The 16,371-nt window shown below is 45.7% G+C and overlaps 1 protein-coding gene across 2 annotated transcripts in view; it reads left to right on the forward strand.

Moving 5' to 3' along the window:
- Positions 1–16,371, forward strand: part of mpp7a (MAGUK p55 scaffold protein 7a) — a 165,517-nt gene that overhangs the window by 56,251 nt on the left and 92,895 nt on the right. For both annotated transcript variants that reach the window (XM_083995638.1, XM_083995639.1), the window contains exon 4: positions 11,561–11,638. In XM_083995638.1, coding sequence (XP_083851764.1) covers positions 11,561–11,638 — 78 coding nt within the window. The remainder of the gene's footprint in view (positions 1–11,560; positions 11,639–16,371) is intronic.

Consider the following 16,371-nt stretch of genomic DNA (forward strand, 5'->3'; position numbering starts at 1 on the left):
CATTAATAAAACCCGTAATTGTCCCTTTCCTCTAAGAAACCCCACCAACAAACCTCGGCGGAGCGAGTCCACCTTATATTCCAGGAGGCTGTGAAGTGGGATACGTTGAGAACGGGGCTAAACAGCGGAGAGAAAACACACACATCATGTTAATCTGACAGGCTCTGCAGCTCAGGTCGCTCATATGGAAACACTCAGGCCTCACCTGGGTAATTATGGAGCATCGGTTACCGGTCAGTCCGTCTGGAGACAGAGAGGAGGAGCAGAGGAGGAGGTGTCAGGGATAGAAAAATAGAGCAGAGAGCTCCACGAAGACTTCAAACCTGCAGTCTCAGTCTCCTCTCCTGTCTCTCCTCACCTGCCCTCGCCGTGGGTGTTTCGGGAACCTCTCACATCCCACACATAATGCGATTATGTCAGCGGGGATGAGGCAAATATTTTCAATCTCTCGTCTTTCAGCGAGGCTCACGGCTTCACCATCACTTTGCGGACTTCTCCTCCTCCTCCTCCTCTTTCTTCTCCTCTTCCTGACCTGAAGATGTGAGCGCTGGCGTGAACGAGCGAGCGTAGCGAAAATGACGCAGATGCTTTTGCCCTCCTTTCAATTAGAGAGAGTTACTCAGCTGTGCTTTCTATAAATTCCACCACACTTCACTGTTCCCGTGCCAAGTTCCCACTCCACAAAAAAAAAAAAAAAAAAAGCCACAGGAAATATAATACAATATTCAATTTCCACCTGCCTCAGGTGGGGCTCTCCTCCGAGACCAAGTTTTTGTCAGCAGGCCTTTAGCCAGGCCCCGAGATCCCTCATTTTGTGGTCAGTCCGTTTTCCCTTAAATCTGCTCCTGTTAGTTGCTAATAGGCTTGGCACTTCCATTGTTGTTACACAGCAATATTGATGTGGGTTTGCCAGTTTGTTCTTCCCTGCTACAGGCCCTTTAATGACATGTAAAGGTGCTGCAGCTGACGCTCGTTCCCAAGTGGAAAGTTTCAACTCTTTTTTTTTTTTTTTTTTGACGAACGAGCTCATTTTCAGACAAACTGGACTTGTATTCTTTTAAACACCAGACTTGGTATCCCATGAATACCTGGATCGGGCTCTGGGTAGCGCTCCCAAGTTTCATGACTCAACCCTGTAATGTCCAACAACTCCATGACAGCAGCAGCAGCAGCCCCAGAAATGCCCTTTAGGCACTTAACTTATCCTTTCCACACCTCAAAACATACCATACCCCTGGTCCCCATTACCAGGGGAAGATCACAAAAAGGGAAATTGTTGAAAAGCTCTCACTCGGCTGCAGCGGCCCCTCTGTGAGTCATTTAAGCCCCACACCCTGTCCGCAGCACTAAAAACCTATACCTAATCGTCTCTCTGGTCCGGGACTCACCCTGTAAACGTATACCACCTCAGAGATCCACTCGTACTGTCTGTGGTCGCCTCTGGGGTCTGTGTTTATTATTGCAGGGGAACAGGAGCCCTCATGGGGAGACGAGCAAATACCGGCAGGTTGCTTTGGAAGAAGAAAGCCTCCATGCTTTAAAGGTCCCATATTATGAAAAACAGTTTTTTTCTGGTCTCTACATATACATAAACTGATCCTCCCTGAGCCTACCAACTCCTAGAATGAGGAAAGCAAACGGGTCCTGCATCGACTCTGCAGCCCACCGACTGGTAAAACGGTGCTAAAACAGGCTGTTCAGACTCAGCTCCTGTGGTGATGTCACGATGGGAGTGAGGCCGGCCCCTCAGCGCGATAAAACGCCTACCACGTCTATTTCTATGGCTGTAGTGCACAGCAAGAAACTCCTGAGCTAAATTGATAAAATACCGACCATTTTTAAGTCATAAAGTGATAATAATCTTTGCCGTGTACAGTTACCATGTTACTTAAAGGTGCAGGCACAGAAACAGCTTGTTCTCAGTAGAGCTAATTTGAGCGACTTTTAGACGGCCGACATTCAGGACCACGGATCAGTTTGGGGCGATACATTTCAAATACAGTGTAGTTGGATGTCTGACAGCTGAGTGAAACTGAGTAAAAAGAGTATAATATGGGACCTTTAAAAAAAAAAGGAAAAAGTTTCCTTTCATTTTCACTTAGCTTCCTCAGCAAATGAGTTTGTCAACTCACTGTGGATTCTCGTTGTTTTATTGGAAGCGATTATAGGGCTATCATGTGACAGTGATTGTAAATTTTGAAAACTTTGTGTTCAAGCTTTTGGTTACAGTTATTGAACTCACCATTCGTTTGCTAGAAAATATTCTTCTTGACACGAGCCCTGTGGTTATTTATGGTTTGGAAAGACCTCATGTACGCACAATAATGTGAAATAAATCCTCTTATGTTTTTGCGAAGAAGAGTTTTTTCATACGAGTTTAATGGCGGAGTCAAAGTGCACAGCATGAAATCAAAAGATCATGCTCACAGCGTCCACCACACAAACAAGCTCCGAAATCCGAAATCGAGCCAGAGGAACAAGATGAATAGATGTTAGGACGAAGCCAGAGGCAGCGATGGACGGGACGAGGGAAGAGGAAGGAAACTCCTCGGTAGCAGCGGCGTGCACGGCCTGTTGACTACTGAATAACCCTAAAACTCATTGTCTTGAACCATGTCTGGAGCGCAGGAGGGGGACAGTAAAAATGAGCGGAGGCCTCTACCGATCCACCAGTCCTCATTCTATCACTCAAAATGTCTGTATTGGTAATCAAGGAAAATCCCTGGAGTGATCCCACAACCATTATTCCAGGTCACGTTGGTTGACCCCGATTTTGTATTCTTTAGGAAAAAAAAAAAAAGGTACTCAAAGTGAAACCAGAAGGTGTACACGTTACCAAAGCCAATCTTAATAGGACATGGAGCAATAGGAGCGATACACAAAATATGGAAAATGAGGCTCATGGTGCCATATAGAGTATTTATGGCTCCCCGATGGCCTGGGAACTGCCTGAAGACATCACGGGGCTCACCTGGAGCTTTTAAAAGACGGTCTGGACAAATTTATATGTTCAATTGACTGCCTGAAAAGTGCTCAAATCAATCAAGTCCGGTAATCTGATGCATTCGTCCTGGCGTCATTCCCGTCGGCCGTTCATAATAACGCTTGCTTTCCCAACAGCAGCTTCATAACACGGGAATGTGTAAGCTGATTAATAAATGCCACTTTTTTCTGATTTTTTTTTTTCAATTTATTTTTTATTTTGCGTTGCTAAAACTCCAATGGGACGATAAAAGGTGCAATACGCGCCGTACGTCCACAGTTTGCGACTGTGACCTGTGTATGGAGGTGTGTGTGTGTTGGGGGGCCTCGCTGCTCCCCAGAGCTTTCCCAGAGGAAATGTATCTCCTATCTAAATGATATGGCTGTCATGATAGTTGGCCAGCCGCCCCCTTTCGTCCCTCTTTCTCTCTCTCTCCCTATTTCTCTTCCCTTCTTCCAGCTCTTAATCAGCTGTCACATTCTCCAGACCTTTTCCACAACTCGGACAGACGGACGACGAGTTCAGGCACCGGACGCCTCAGTAGGAGGTCTGTCTCTGTCCGGGAGAAGGTGCTGGATGGATGTGTTTTTGTTTGTGTGGATTATTTGCTCATGTCGACTAATCTGTCTATAATTCAGCTGTAGGACACCTTTAAAGGGATAGTTCAACATTTTGGCAAATTCGCCCATTGCCATAATCCCTATAGTCATAGCAGTAGGTTTGTTACCTTTAATTATCGGTGCATGTTGTTTTGAGATCTGCGGGGTAGAGACGTGAGCTGCTCAGGTAACACAGTAGTCCCCTGTCCCTCATCAAACTCATTAAATACACAATCCAACAACTCAAAAATGAGAAGCTGTGACCTGCACATTCACCACGCTATGAAATAATCATGTAACATTACGAGACAGAGTTGTTTAAAGGCAAATGCGTAGCCGTAGTAGTAGTGTTTGCAGAGTATTTGCTTCATGTGTCGTAATGTTACATAATTATACATGATTATCTCATAGCGTGGTGAATGTGCAGGTCACAACTTGTCCACCAAAGCGTTTTGGAGTTGTTGGATTGTGTATTTGATGAGTTTGACAAGGGACCGTTACCTGAGCAGCTCACATGCAGCTCAACATGCACCAATAATTAAAGGTAATGCACCTACTACTATGACTATAGGGATTATGGTGAGAGGAACTATCCCTTTAACATCATAAAATAGACCTATGGACCTACCAAATGTTTGGCTTGAAATCTGGAAGAGGAAGTAAATTGATGTTCAGAATGGTTTTTAGTTTTTTCGACTATTGGATGAATCGACTTGTTGTTGCAGCTCTGACCTCGAGGCATCAACACCTTCAGTTACTGTGGGTCTGTGGGACTTCATTCCCGGACGTGCAGAGTTTTATCTGGCTTCTCTTAATAGGCTCCTTCAATGGGAGGGCTGCAGACAGAATCATAAAGGCTCGCCCCGGAGAAATTGGCCGAGATTCCTGGCAGACCCGTCTAATAGCATCGCCGGAGTGTTGTTTATATTTCTAATTAAAGCGTAAATCGATCAGCCGGTGCAGACAACTGTCTCAGACAAAGTTTTTTTTTCTTTTTTGGAGAGGATTTCAGATCCATGAGGAAAGGTTGTTAAAGTCGCTGCCCCTTGTGTAAACTCTGTAACCACTAATGAGTGGATACTCGTCTTCTAATAGCCGCTCCTCGATGACACCAGGCCATAAGTTTTATTATTGGAGGAGGAGGAGCGGCCGCCGGTCGTACCGTACCATCGACAGACTCTTGGAGAATATGGTTCTGTCATTCTGCAGGACTGTTCAACCAAACCAAACCACAGCACATTGTCCAGGACCTGATGCCATCCTGCCAGCGCCGAAGCCAGGACTGTGTAAACTGAACTACTGCGACAGGAGGAAAAGCAAATGTACACTTTTCTCCTTAAGAAAACATATCGTCTCATAACTATTCCTGTTGTAACCCTGCACGCCCGTCTGTAATGCCGCCCTTTCCCCCCAGTCTCCGTCTCCATGGCCCGGTCTTTAGTCAACAAGGTGTTCTGGATTCGAACACAAGAGATTGGACCCGGGTGGATTTAACGGAGGCCTGATACCGATATGCTCCGGTGGGGTAGACGTATAGAAACAGGAGCGGGGAGGAGAAAGAGCGTCAGCGTCAAACCGGCCCTCGACGTGGAGGTTTTCTGGGCAGCGGACATTAACCAGAGGCCTTGAGCCTGTTTGCAGGACTCGGGGAACAGAAACACTATCCAGCCCTGTGATCTCCAGACCTCTCCTTCTCCTTCCATCAGCGCACCTCTCCATCTATCAAGCCTTCCCCTCTCTTGCACGCTCTCTCTCCCGCCGCTGCCAGACCGTGCTGCTCGCTGCAGCGCGTCTGGATTAGTGTTTGTTACGACGGCACGATGTTTTTCCTATACTATATACGACGTCCACGTAGACGATCGAGACTGAAGACATCATTGTTCTCCGCTCTGTTTTCCATGCACATTGATCACGAAGAAGAGACTGAAGTTTGGATTCTGATTTTTTCCTTCTTTTTTTTTATCACCGAATGTTTCCTGAAAGGTCTCTGAGGTGTTTGGCCTTTGACCTCGACAGTGATTCTCTGCAGTGTCTGAATCAGATGAAGATGGATGAATGTGCTGCTTTTCATTCTGTTTTTTTTTTTTTCGTATCAATTCTTCCCCAAGTTTGTGTATTTTTCTTCATATCTTGCTGCATGAGTCCTCTGTCCGTCATCAAACTCATCAAATACACAATCCAAAATGAGAAGTTGTGACCTGCACATTCACCACGCTATGAGATAATCATGTAACATTACAAGACAGAGTTGTTTTTGTGGCAAATGCGTAGCCGTAGTAGTAGTGTTTGCATAGTATTTGCTTCATATGTCGTAATGTTACATAATTATACGTGATTATCTCATAGTGTGGTGAATGTGCAGGTCACAACTTGTCCACCAGAGCGTTTTGGAGTTGTTGGATTGTGTATTTGATGAGTTTGACAAGGGACCGTTACCTGAGCAGCTCACGTCTCTGCCCCGCCGATCTCAAAACAACATGCACCGACAATTAAAGGTGATGAACCTACTGCTGTGACTATACTGTAGGGATTATGATGAGAAGAGGATCTGACTAAATGTTCACAAACTATCCCTTTAACATCAGGAAATAGACCTATGGACCTACCAAATGTTTGGCATCATATGCTTGAAATCTGGAAGAGGAAGTAAATTGATGTTCTTTTCATTTTTTCCTTCATATTTTACTCTCCTCATGTGTTGCTGTGTGTATTTTAAGCACATGGAGTATTTCTGGAAGCAAACACTACTTTAGTCTGAGGCCTCTGTGGACGTAGACACACAGCGCTCCTATTGTAGTGTAGCCCGTGTGTGTGTGTTTTCTTTTCAGTGAAGGTGCACATTCATTCATCTTCACTTCACCCGCCTTGTGCTTCTGGGAGCTTCTGAGCACTTTGACCCCGACTCTTACACTTTTTACATCGAGGAGAAGCCTCATCATCAGTTTCCTGCTTCTCTGGTTCTGCTGTGTGTCCGTCCGGCCCCGAGCAGCAGCGGCGGCGGCGGCGGGCGCTCCAGTCTGAGCTAAGCCGTCCTTGGCTGCAGCACACTGCATCTCACTGTTTTAAATTCCACCAGGCCACTTCTGCTGTTTGCCAGTAGGCTGTTGCTGCTGCTGCTGCTGCTGCTGCTGCACCAAGGGGACAGAGAACGCGCTATGCACATACACACACAAGAAAAAGCAGGGTAATGACTTTAAAATACATTACTGCGTCATGGACAGGCAGTTGGAAAGTGTCCTGAACTGTAAATAAAAGCATTTCAATCTCGCATTTGCTCACGAAGCAGAGGAGAAATTCCACAGTAACTGAGTAAGTCGAGGTGGTGGCGGTGGTGGTGGTGGTGGTGGAGCAGCAACTACCTAAGCAGATGTCACTAGGACTGTGGTATGTTGGAGCGCGCCGAAAGACACTGGCAACCTCTCTCATTTATTTCATCTGTTTTCTGACAAAGATGATCAGGACAGATGAAGTAACCGGAGCTGCCTGCCTGTCCTTTTACGGCCTTCTACTGTAGAGGAACAGACGCAGAGGAGAGGAGAGGAGAGGAGAGGAGAGGAGAGGAGCACAGGGTGGAGTTGTTCTACAGAGTTACTGTTCAAATATGATGTGGCCATGTGAAATTAAACAGATGAGGATGAAAAATTTCCAGCAATTGCCCCAAAGTGGCAGTCGTACATTTTTAATGCCATAAAACATGGAACATACCGACAACAGCCCTTACTCATGCTTGTGTTAGCACCAAGCCATGATATCCCAGTTTTTTTTGTTTTGTTCTCTTTTTTTAAAAGGGATAGTTCAACATTTTTGGCAAATTGGCCCATTGCCATAATCCCTATAGTCATAGCAGTAGGTTTGTTACCTTTAATTGTCGGTGCAAGCTATTTTTAGAACGGCGGAGCAGAGCTGTGAGCTGCTCAGAGCTACGCTACGGATACACAATCCAACAACTCCAAAACGCTCTGGTGGACAAGTTGTGACCTGCACATTCACCACGCTATGAGATAATAACAGAACATTACCAGACGGAGTTGTTTTAGAGGGAAATGCAGAGACTGCTTGCTGAAAAACTGTCCCTGAAGGCAACGCGCATCAGCGGTTTTGCATGAATTTACCTCTAAAACAACTCTGTGTGGTAACGTTGTGTTATTATCTCATAGTGTGGTGAATGTGCAGGTCACAACTTGTCCACCAGAGCGTTGTGGAGTTGTTGGATTGTGTATTTAATGAGTTTGATGAGGGAAACCAAGAAATCCCATTAGCCTCCGTAGCATAGCTCTGAGCAGCTCACGGCTCTGCTCCGCCGTTCTAAAAACAGCTTGCACCGACAAATAAAGGTAACGAACCTACAGTACTGCTATGACTATAGGGATCATGGCAATGGGCCAATTTGCCAAAATGTTGAACTATCCCTTTAATCTACGTTCCCAATCTTTCTCCTGTGTCACTTTTCTTGTTCGAGGGGTCCACAAGAAGTCCCGGCGTTTCTCCACAGCTGAGCCGAGAGAGAGACCGTCCCGCTCCCTCAGGCCTTTGCAGCAGATTACCTCCGCGACACGCCTAATGCACCATGTTTTATAGCCGAGTAATGTCGGCTTTACACAAGGATTTGAACCTCTAAGCTGACCTTGAAACACGGCTGCTCCGCTGGCTGACGCTCACGGTTCCTTAACAGGCGGTGATTTATCACCACCAGAGTCCGTGTGTGTGTGTGTGTGTGTGTGTGTGTGTGTGTGTGTGTGTGTGTGTGTGTGTGTGTGTGTGTGTGTGTGTGTGTGTGTGTGTGTGTGTGTGTGGAGAAGTGGAGCTGAAATGGCAACCTGTTTAACGCCAGAAGCTGAACTGGAAAAGGGAGGAGGAGGAGAGGAGGGAGGGGAGGGGGTGGTTATAATATATTTATACGTAAAGGAATTTAACGTACAGTTCTGTGCAATTTTCTGCTCAGAAAGTCGTTAAAGGAGCCGTTTGATTACTCACATCAGCTTATTTGTGTTGTGTTGTGAATGACATCATGTTTTGGGTTTGTGGACGTGCTTTTTTTTTTTTTTTCTTTTCCTGGTGCTTATCAAAGACAGATGACAGCTTGAAAAGACTGAAATGAACTCATCTACACATGTTGCGTTACTTCTTTCTTTTTTCTTTTTTTTTTGCTAATCAGAGCTTCCCCAAATATTTAATCCGGGAGCCAAAAACGCTGAGAAACATTTCAGAAGGAGGAGGAGGAGGAGGAGGAGGGAGGAGGGAGGGGTTCATTAGAAAAGACAGATCCCATGATGTGATTGAGTAATCTCATCTCACTCCATCCAGTCGACTCGTGCTGCTGCTGCTACCGCTCAGTGCTGTCTCGCTAAACATCTTCTTGCGAAGTGAGGAGGAAAAATTATGTTTAACAGTCTTAAAACAGATGTTTTAATTGCAGGCAGCATCTGTAGCTGCTCACGGTGTGACAGCAAACAAACTGCTCCCCTTGTCACTTTGCGTCCCGCTGAATGATCTTCTATGGCAAACTGTCACCGCGGCGCTCCATCTGTGTGTCTGTGTGTGTGTGTGTGTGTGTGTGTGTGAGAGCTCCCACATGTGTGGATTTGGCCCCTGCAGCCGTGGAGCCGGCCCAGGGGCCTCCTCTCCTCCTCCTCTCTGTCACTCTCTCCTCTGTTCCACCGTCGTGCTGGAATGCTTTCTGGGACATCCAGCTGGATGTGCCGGCCGCGGGCCCAGCTATCAGTCAGTCAGCCCCGTGGCCCTGCTCCGCTCCGCCATGCTGGGGCCGAGGTGGAGGCTCAGGAGCGGCTGCTCGGAGCCCGCTCGTCCCTGTCTGCTCCCTGATGGGACCTGACAGCAGCCTGTAGGCCGCATTCCTGCACAGCTGCTCTTAAATCACATATGGGGTGGTTGTAGTGGATTTTTTTTTTCTTTCTGTGGTGTGTGTGTGTGTGTGTGTAGGCTGGAGCACTAGCTACTTGTGTGCAATAGGGATGTCACGATTATTGTCAGAGAAATAATCGCGGTACTACGATTATCTTGATTATTTATGATATATTGCTTTTATAAAACGGTTACCAATAATGACAATATGAAAGAGGAATATGCAATCAATTTCATGTAGTTTTATTCAACCAGAAATACATATTATCCAATAAAATAGCCCCACTGTGAAAAAATAGTCCCACCTCTCCGGACGTTAGCTCCAAGTTAGCTCTGCATCTCTTTTTTTTCAGGTGAAAGTCACTGCTCAATCCCCTCTACCATTGTTAACCCTCCCTGGAGGTGAAAGTTCACCTTAAACATGTGAATTCAACTACGTTAGTCCATTTTTTAACATTGTAAAAACACAGATCATGGATACATGACAACAACTTCCATTCATACCAGTCATACGTGCCTAACGCGGAGTCATAGCCTACGCTTTGCTCATTATACCACGGTTAACAACCAATCAGATTGCCGGATTTCACCTTTATGTTTTATAATATAACACTATGAATGTGTAAAATCAAACATAGTCAAAATATAATTACATTACTCATTGTTTACACAAAATATTTCAAGTATCTATTAATTATATGACCAATTCTTAATCCCCAGAGGAAGTGTTTGAAATATTCAGGTCATAAATTGTCATCTATACCAAATGTTTACGTTTATTTTAATCATTTTTTGTTTTGTTTTGTTGTTTTTTTTTAATTAAAAATGACACGCTAACATTTAAATTCCTACCAATTCAATGTTACGTTAAAGTTAAATGGACCTGTATCGGTGCATTTACCTTTACTTTTGCGCACGTCGGTTGATATGGTTCCAACATAATCTTTTCTAGAGAGTAACGGTATTTAGGAATCTTTACAGTTAATTTATTGTAACAGTGTGTTTGACTCTGTGCGTGTGTGCGTGGGCATAAATGATCCCTCCCTGCTCCATATATCAGCGTCTTGAGTGATGAAGTGTTTTGGTGTGTGTAAATGAGTGAACGTTAATGCACGAGTCGGGGGCTACTTTTCCATTTTAGCTCAACTCCCCCAGCGACGCGCTCTTTGTCTCTCTACATTGTGCAGTCGCTGTGTTGAGGCTGATAAGGAAATGTTAAACCAATTTAACCGACTGTTGAAATGATTTGGAGTCGTTGTTGGGCCACTGGGGCGTATCAGATACACGGTGGAAAACTGGACTGTTTGTACAGCGGCTACGCAGAGCGCAGACACTTAGAGCAGCCTGTTGCCGTGTGTGAAAGAGAAGTGTGTGTGTGTGTGTGTGTGTGTGTGTGTGTGTGTGTGTGTGTGTGTGTGTGTGTGTGTGTGTGTGTTTTTTAAGTACTAGATGGTGTGGACAGAGGCTGTACATGTTTTCATACATGTGTGCACATGGGTTATTGTGTGCACTTCTTGCTTACACGTGTGTGTGTTTGCTCAGCGTGGCCTCGATGTGGCCTTTTCTGCAGCACAACGTTGACCTCCTCCTTCTTCTTTCTCTTCCTCTTCTTGTTTTCCTCCTTCTTCTCCTTCTTCTCCTTCTTCTGCATATTCTGCATATTCAGCCTTATAAACAGTTTTCCTGTCTGTATACAACATCTGCTCACAAAAAGAGGTTGTGCTTCAACAAAAAGTGCTGAACCAAAGACTTAATATGAATCAAAAAACTTGCAACGGTAGCACATCTTAATTAATAAATTTGAGGACAAAATACTCACATTTCACATGATTTACTCTGGCTCACATCATGCAAAAACACGCTGATGTGTTTCGGCGATGCAGCCTTCATCACAGCAGATCCCTCCTCTGTTGCTCACCCTGAGGTTTCTCCAACTTTTTCCCTGTTTAAAGGGTTTTCCTGGGAGTTTTTCCTCAGTCGATGTGAGGGTCAAAGGGCAGAGGAAGTTGTTATTATGCTCTGTAAAGCCCTTTAAAGCTGTACAAATGGGCTATACATATAAAATTGCCTTGCCTTCTTCTTGTTCTTCACTGACGAACACAATCTGTCCTTTCAGATCCACGAGAGGCTGCAGCACTATGAGGAGAGCAAACCCGTCCCCGTCCTGGACAGCGCCGCAGCTCTGGCCCGTGAAGTAAGTTTCTGTTTTCAGGAGGAAAGACTTCTATTTATTTGGTCATAATCAGGATCAAAATACACAAAAAAAAGCATTTAGGGCCACCGTGCACCTCCGACAGCTTCAGTGTGAAACTTTCCCGTAGCGAGAACCATCGAGGATTCATGTTTTGTCGATGATGCCGACCCTGGCAGCTGATTCCCCCGTCACACCCTCCAGTGCCACAGCCATTAACTGAGGTGGCAGCGTAAGTGTGTGTGTGGAAGTTATTCCATCTGTCTGAAACTAATTATGACACAGGATTTGAGAGAGAAAAAGAGAGAGGGAGGAGAAAAAAAAGGAAGACGTTTCTGTCTGACCTCCACAATCTGGCTGGAGGAAGTGCTGTGTTGCAGCTAATTAAACCCAGCAGGAATATTCTGCAAGTTTAGGATTCAAATAATCAAATTCCACGATCCCAGCCGCCCGGCAATCAGAAGCAATTCTCCGTTTTAATAAAAAAAACTGGAAAACGACTCAGTGCGAGGAAACGTAATAAGTTACCAAGTTAGCGAGAGATACGTATACGCTACGCAGGGCGGCCGTAACAAGATGACTGGGTCGTATATGGACGAGCTCATGAAGCTTTTTGAAACATGAGGGTTTAATAATAACAGAGATTAAGTAAAGTCAAATTGATTTCATGGAGCGGGAGGAGTGTGGATTTAACTTTGTTTTTCCCAAAGTCTCCGTTTGTTGTTGGAGCAGCTGATAACGGAGCGGGAGAGAGAAGCCCGCGACTCGGGATAAGAGTTGATGAAGAGTTGTTGAGATGATGACGAGAGCGTTGCCACAGTAACAGTGGAGTGTTACCTCAGGTTTATGTGTAGATTATTGAGTCTGATTGGGATGTAGCGACCGTGAAAGCCGTCGTCTGCGATTCGCATCATGTTCTTACTCATCAAACCACTCCTTCCTTTGCAAAACGATCTGAATCTGTTATTCCTTTCGCTCATTTATCGAGGTTTTTCCCGTAATTTGTCTCTCGCCTACGCTCACAATATGTCCCCTCTCCCTCTCTCTGCTTCTCTCTTTCTCTCTCTTGCATGCTCCGTCTTAGTGTGTTTGTGTTTGAAAAAGCGAGCAGACATGATTTGCTTACACTCAAACCCGGAGAGACTTAGTGTAAGCAGGTAGGCAGTTTGTCTTGCAGCGCAGCGGCAGATTGAACGCAGAGACCTCGCATCGCCAGCGCCAAGTGGCTCTTTATCGCGTGTCTGTGTAACACATACAATCACATACATCCCCTCCACACCCGGCAGCAGTAGCGTGTGGCCGAACCTCCTCCTCCTCCTCCTCCTCCGATGACGATGATGATGACGATGATGTTTATCCTCGTTCACCTCTTACCCTGGAGTGAACTCTGCGCTGTCCCCTTCTCACATGTTGCTTCTCTCTGCAAAAACACAAGCGCTGTCCGTCCCCACTCTGCAACCCACCGCTGCCCAAACATCTAGTCGTGCACCATGAAATCAAAAAAGAAAAACCCAAACGTTGCAAAGACAAACTGATAATTTTCCCTGGGCAGAGACCGGATAGAAGGGAACAGCTGAAGATGGATGGGCGACGGCTGTGTGACGGGCGACGGCGGATGATTGAGCTCCGGCTTATAAACAGAACGCAGGAAATGATCGGGAACCTCGGGAACCTCGGCGGACAGGAAGCATCGCAGCGCTGTGTGTGCACCCCTCCCTCCCTCCCTCCCACGCTGCTTGACCTGTAAATGAGAAGTCACGCAATAAGAGGAGCGACGTTGACCATGATGCTTTTCTTCCACTGGGCTGCGTCAAGCTGTGGAAGACATTTAATTCAGTCTAATTTATTACCTAAATGTCGGACATTTGTTACTGCATTGTGATATTTATCGAAACCCGTGCGTGCACACACACACCCACCCACACACACACCTGTGTAAACCCTAAGAGCCAGCCTGGCATGGCGAGCGGAGCGGAGGAAAAGTCCTTTTTTGACTGGTGTGTGGTTTTGTTTGAAATCCTCAGCTCTGTTTATTGTAATCAAAGTGCCTCCGACTATTCCACCAACCTCCCCCCCTTTACTTTTCTAAAAGAGCCCACAGCCATACATCATCCTAATTAGTACTGAGTCAAGGGAGAGAGAGAGACGGGGAGGAGAACGAGGGGCTGACGTCCTTTACAGTCAGTCAGTCAGTCAGTCGTTTGGGGTAAAGCCCGAAGGGAAAGGAGAGAAGTCCAGAGTGTCCTGAGTCTGTCACGAACGTTAAAGGGCCAGCCTGTTGTGGTCTCCGGCGGTTTTCCTGACCCTGCAGCCCGCAAGTGTCAGTGACGGAGCCAGAGCCTTCCATCCATCCTGGACCGTTCACACACACACACACACACACAGAGAGAGAGAGAGAGAGAGAGAGGAGTCCCAAACCGTCCAGGACCCTTAACCAAACCAGGATGGCCGGCTGGCCGAGCGTTGGATGCTGCATGCAGGGACAATATTCTCAAAAATACATTTTACTGCTCTCTTTTTCCCGCTCTGTGTGTTTCCTCCACCCTGCTGTTAGCACTGGCAGCGGACGAGCAGACAACCAGATAAGAGCAGAACAGAACAGGAGCAGCAGCAGCAAGACAACTGAACAACAGGGTGTGAAGGATCGCTTCTGTTTCACCTCCTCCTCGCTTTTTATTTTTTATTTTTTTATTTTGCAGTTAACAGACATACAACTTCAAAACATAGACCCCCCCCACCCCCCCACAAGGCTCTTAAACAAAAATTAAACAAAAAAATACAAAAACAAATACAAAAATAGTCAAACAGTGACCTCTTATCATAAGTTCAATGAATTAAAGCAGAAGTAAGCGTCGTTTTTCTGACTTCTTGTCAGCAGATGGAGTTAGCAGCCCCCGCCCTTGTCATGGATCTATTGGTCCTCGTCCCTACGTCACCACATTCACGCGCATCCCTTGGCTGCACACACAGCCCTTCATGCCGTTCTCTCTCCTCATTGGATAAAGGTTGTAGGATACAAGAAAAGTTTTCTCTTCGGCTCAGAGCAGAGCAGAGTGACTGACAGACCCGTGTTTCGGACCAAACACTCTATGTAAGTGATTGCTGTCGGAAGATATAACTATTTAAGACTTATATTAACACAAATATTCAGCTTACTTCTGCTTTAATGTTTTGAGCATGTTATAAAGTGGTTCTAACTATCCAATACAACTTGTATCATTGAAAGGGAAAACCTTCTACAAAGTCTATAAAGGGACTCTAGGTAAGGGTGAAGTCTCTGTGGAAGTCTCTTTACATATCTTATATCTCAGTTTCTCTAAAGGTAGAAAAGATAGAACATCCCTCAACCCTTGTAGAAATGAAGGGGCTGAATTTGATTTCCAGTTTAAAAAGTATGAGTCTGCGTGCCATGCAAGCAGGGAAGCAAATGCCAAAGCACTTGCCTGCAAATTTGAGACTTTGCAGCCTGGAGGTGTTATAGTCTGACCACAGATTTAGGAAAATACATCAAATATCTGTCTCCAATAGTCGTTGAGGGATGTGTCCTCCTCGCTTTTTGTTTCTAACCCGGGTGAATCCACAGACCCCCAACCATCCTCACCGTACCTCCATCTTTTATCCTCCTCCTCCTCTTTGCCTCTTTACAGATTTTCTTTCTCCTTCTTTTTTGTCAAATTACAGACTTTCAAATTTATGCTTCCTGGTAAATGCCCCGCAAAGCGTCTCCCTGGGATTATCAGGTATCGGGATAAAGCCCAGAGATGGTGTATCATCAAACACACCGCAGTCCCACCAAATGCCCCTCCTCCCCTCCCCTCCCCTCCCCACCAAACCCCCTTCCCCTTCTCTTCTTTGGCCCATCAAAAAAAAAAAGGGAGAAAAACTCCCGACCCCGGAGCGTTGCGATGTATTTTTAAAGCAGATAGTTTTTCAGCCGTGTCACCGCTCCAAACGAACGCCATTGAAGTGGCTGAGGACTGAAATGCAGCAGGAGAGATCTACAGCTAGATGAAGTTCTTTTCAGGCTCCGGTTTCGGGGTAAATGGCGGCTTAATTTATTGCCTAACATAAAATGACACTTCAGCCTCGGTGTGCACTGTCTCACACACACACACACACACACACACACACACACACACACACACACACACACACACACACACACACACACACACACACACACACACACACACACACACACACACACACACACACACACACACATACACACATACACACACACACATACACACAGCAGGTGACTGCCACCGCCGCTCGGCGTATAGGAGCTCCGTTACATCCATATTGAGACAAGTCAGTGGGCGACTGTACACACACGTTTATGGGGTGTACATAGACTTTCATTACTACACTCACAGCCGCCTTATAGCGCTCATTAAGACTGAAATAGAAGCCTCGTCAAAAAAATACCACATTACATTAATCTACAGGGGCAGATCGGCCTCCGCCAGTTTGAGCCGCCGTTCTACATATTCCGCATATTCAGCCTTATAAACTGCTTTCCTGTCTGTATACAACATCTGATCACAAAAAGAGGTTGTGCTTCAACAAAAAGTGCTAAACCAAAGACTTCATATGAATCAAAAAGTTTGCAAAAAACTTGCAATGGTAGCACATCTTAAAGGGATAGTTCACCCAAAATTGAAATTTCAGAGTCCTCTGTGGCTTCTCTGAGTTACAGGGGGTCTCGGCGTAGCAGTGCATGTCCATATAAC

The sequence above is a fragment of the Trachurus trachurus genome (assembly GCF_905171665.1).
Source record: "Trachurus trachurus genome assembly, chromosome: 20".
In the NCBI taxonomy this organism is placed as follows: domain Eukaryota; kingdom Metazoa; phylum Chordata; class Actinopteri; order Carangiformes; family Carangidae; genus Trachurus; species Trachurus trachurus.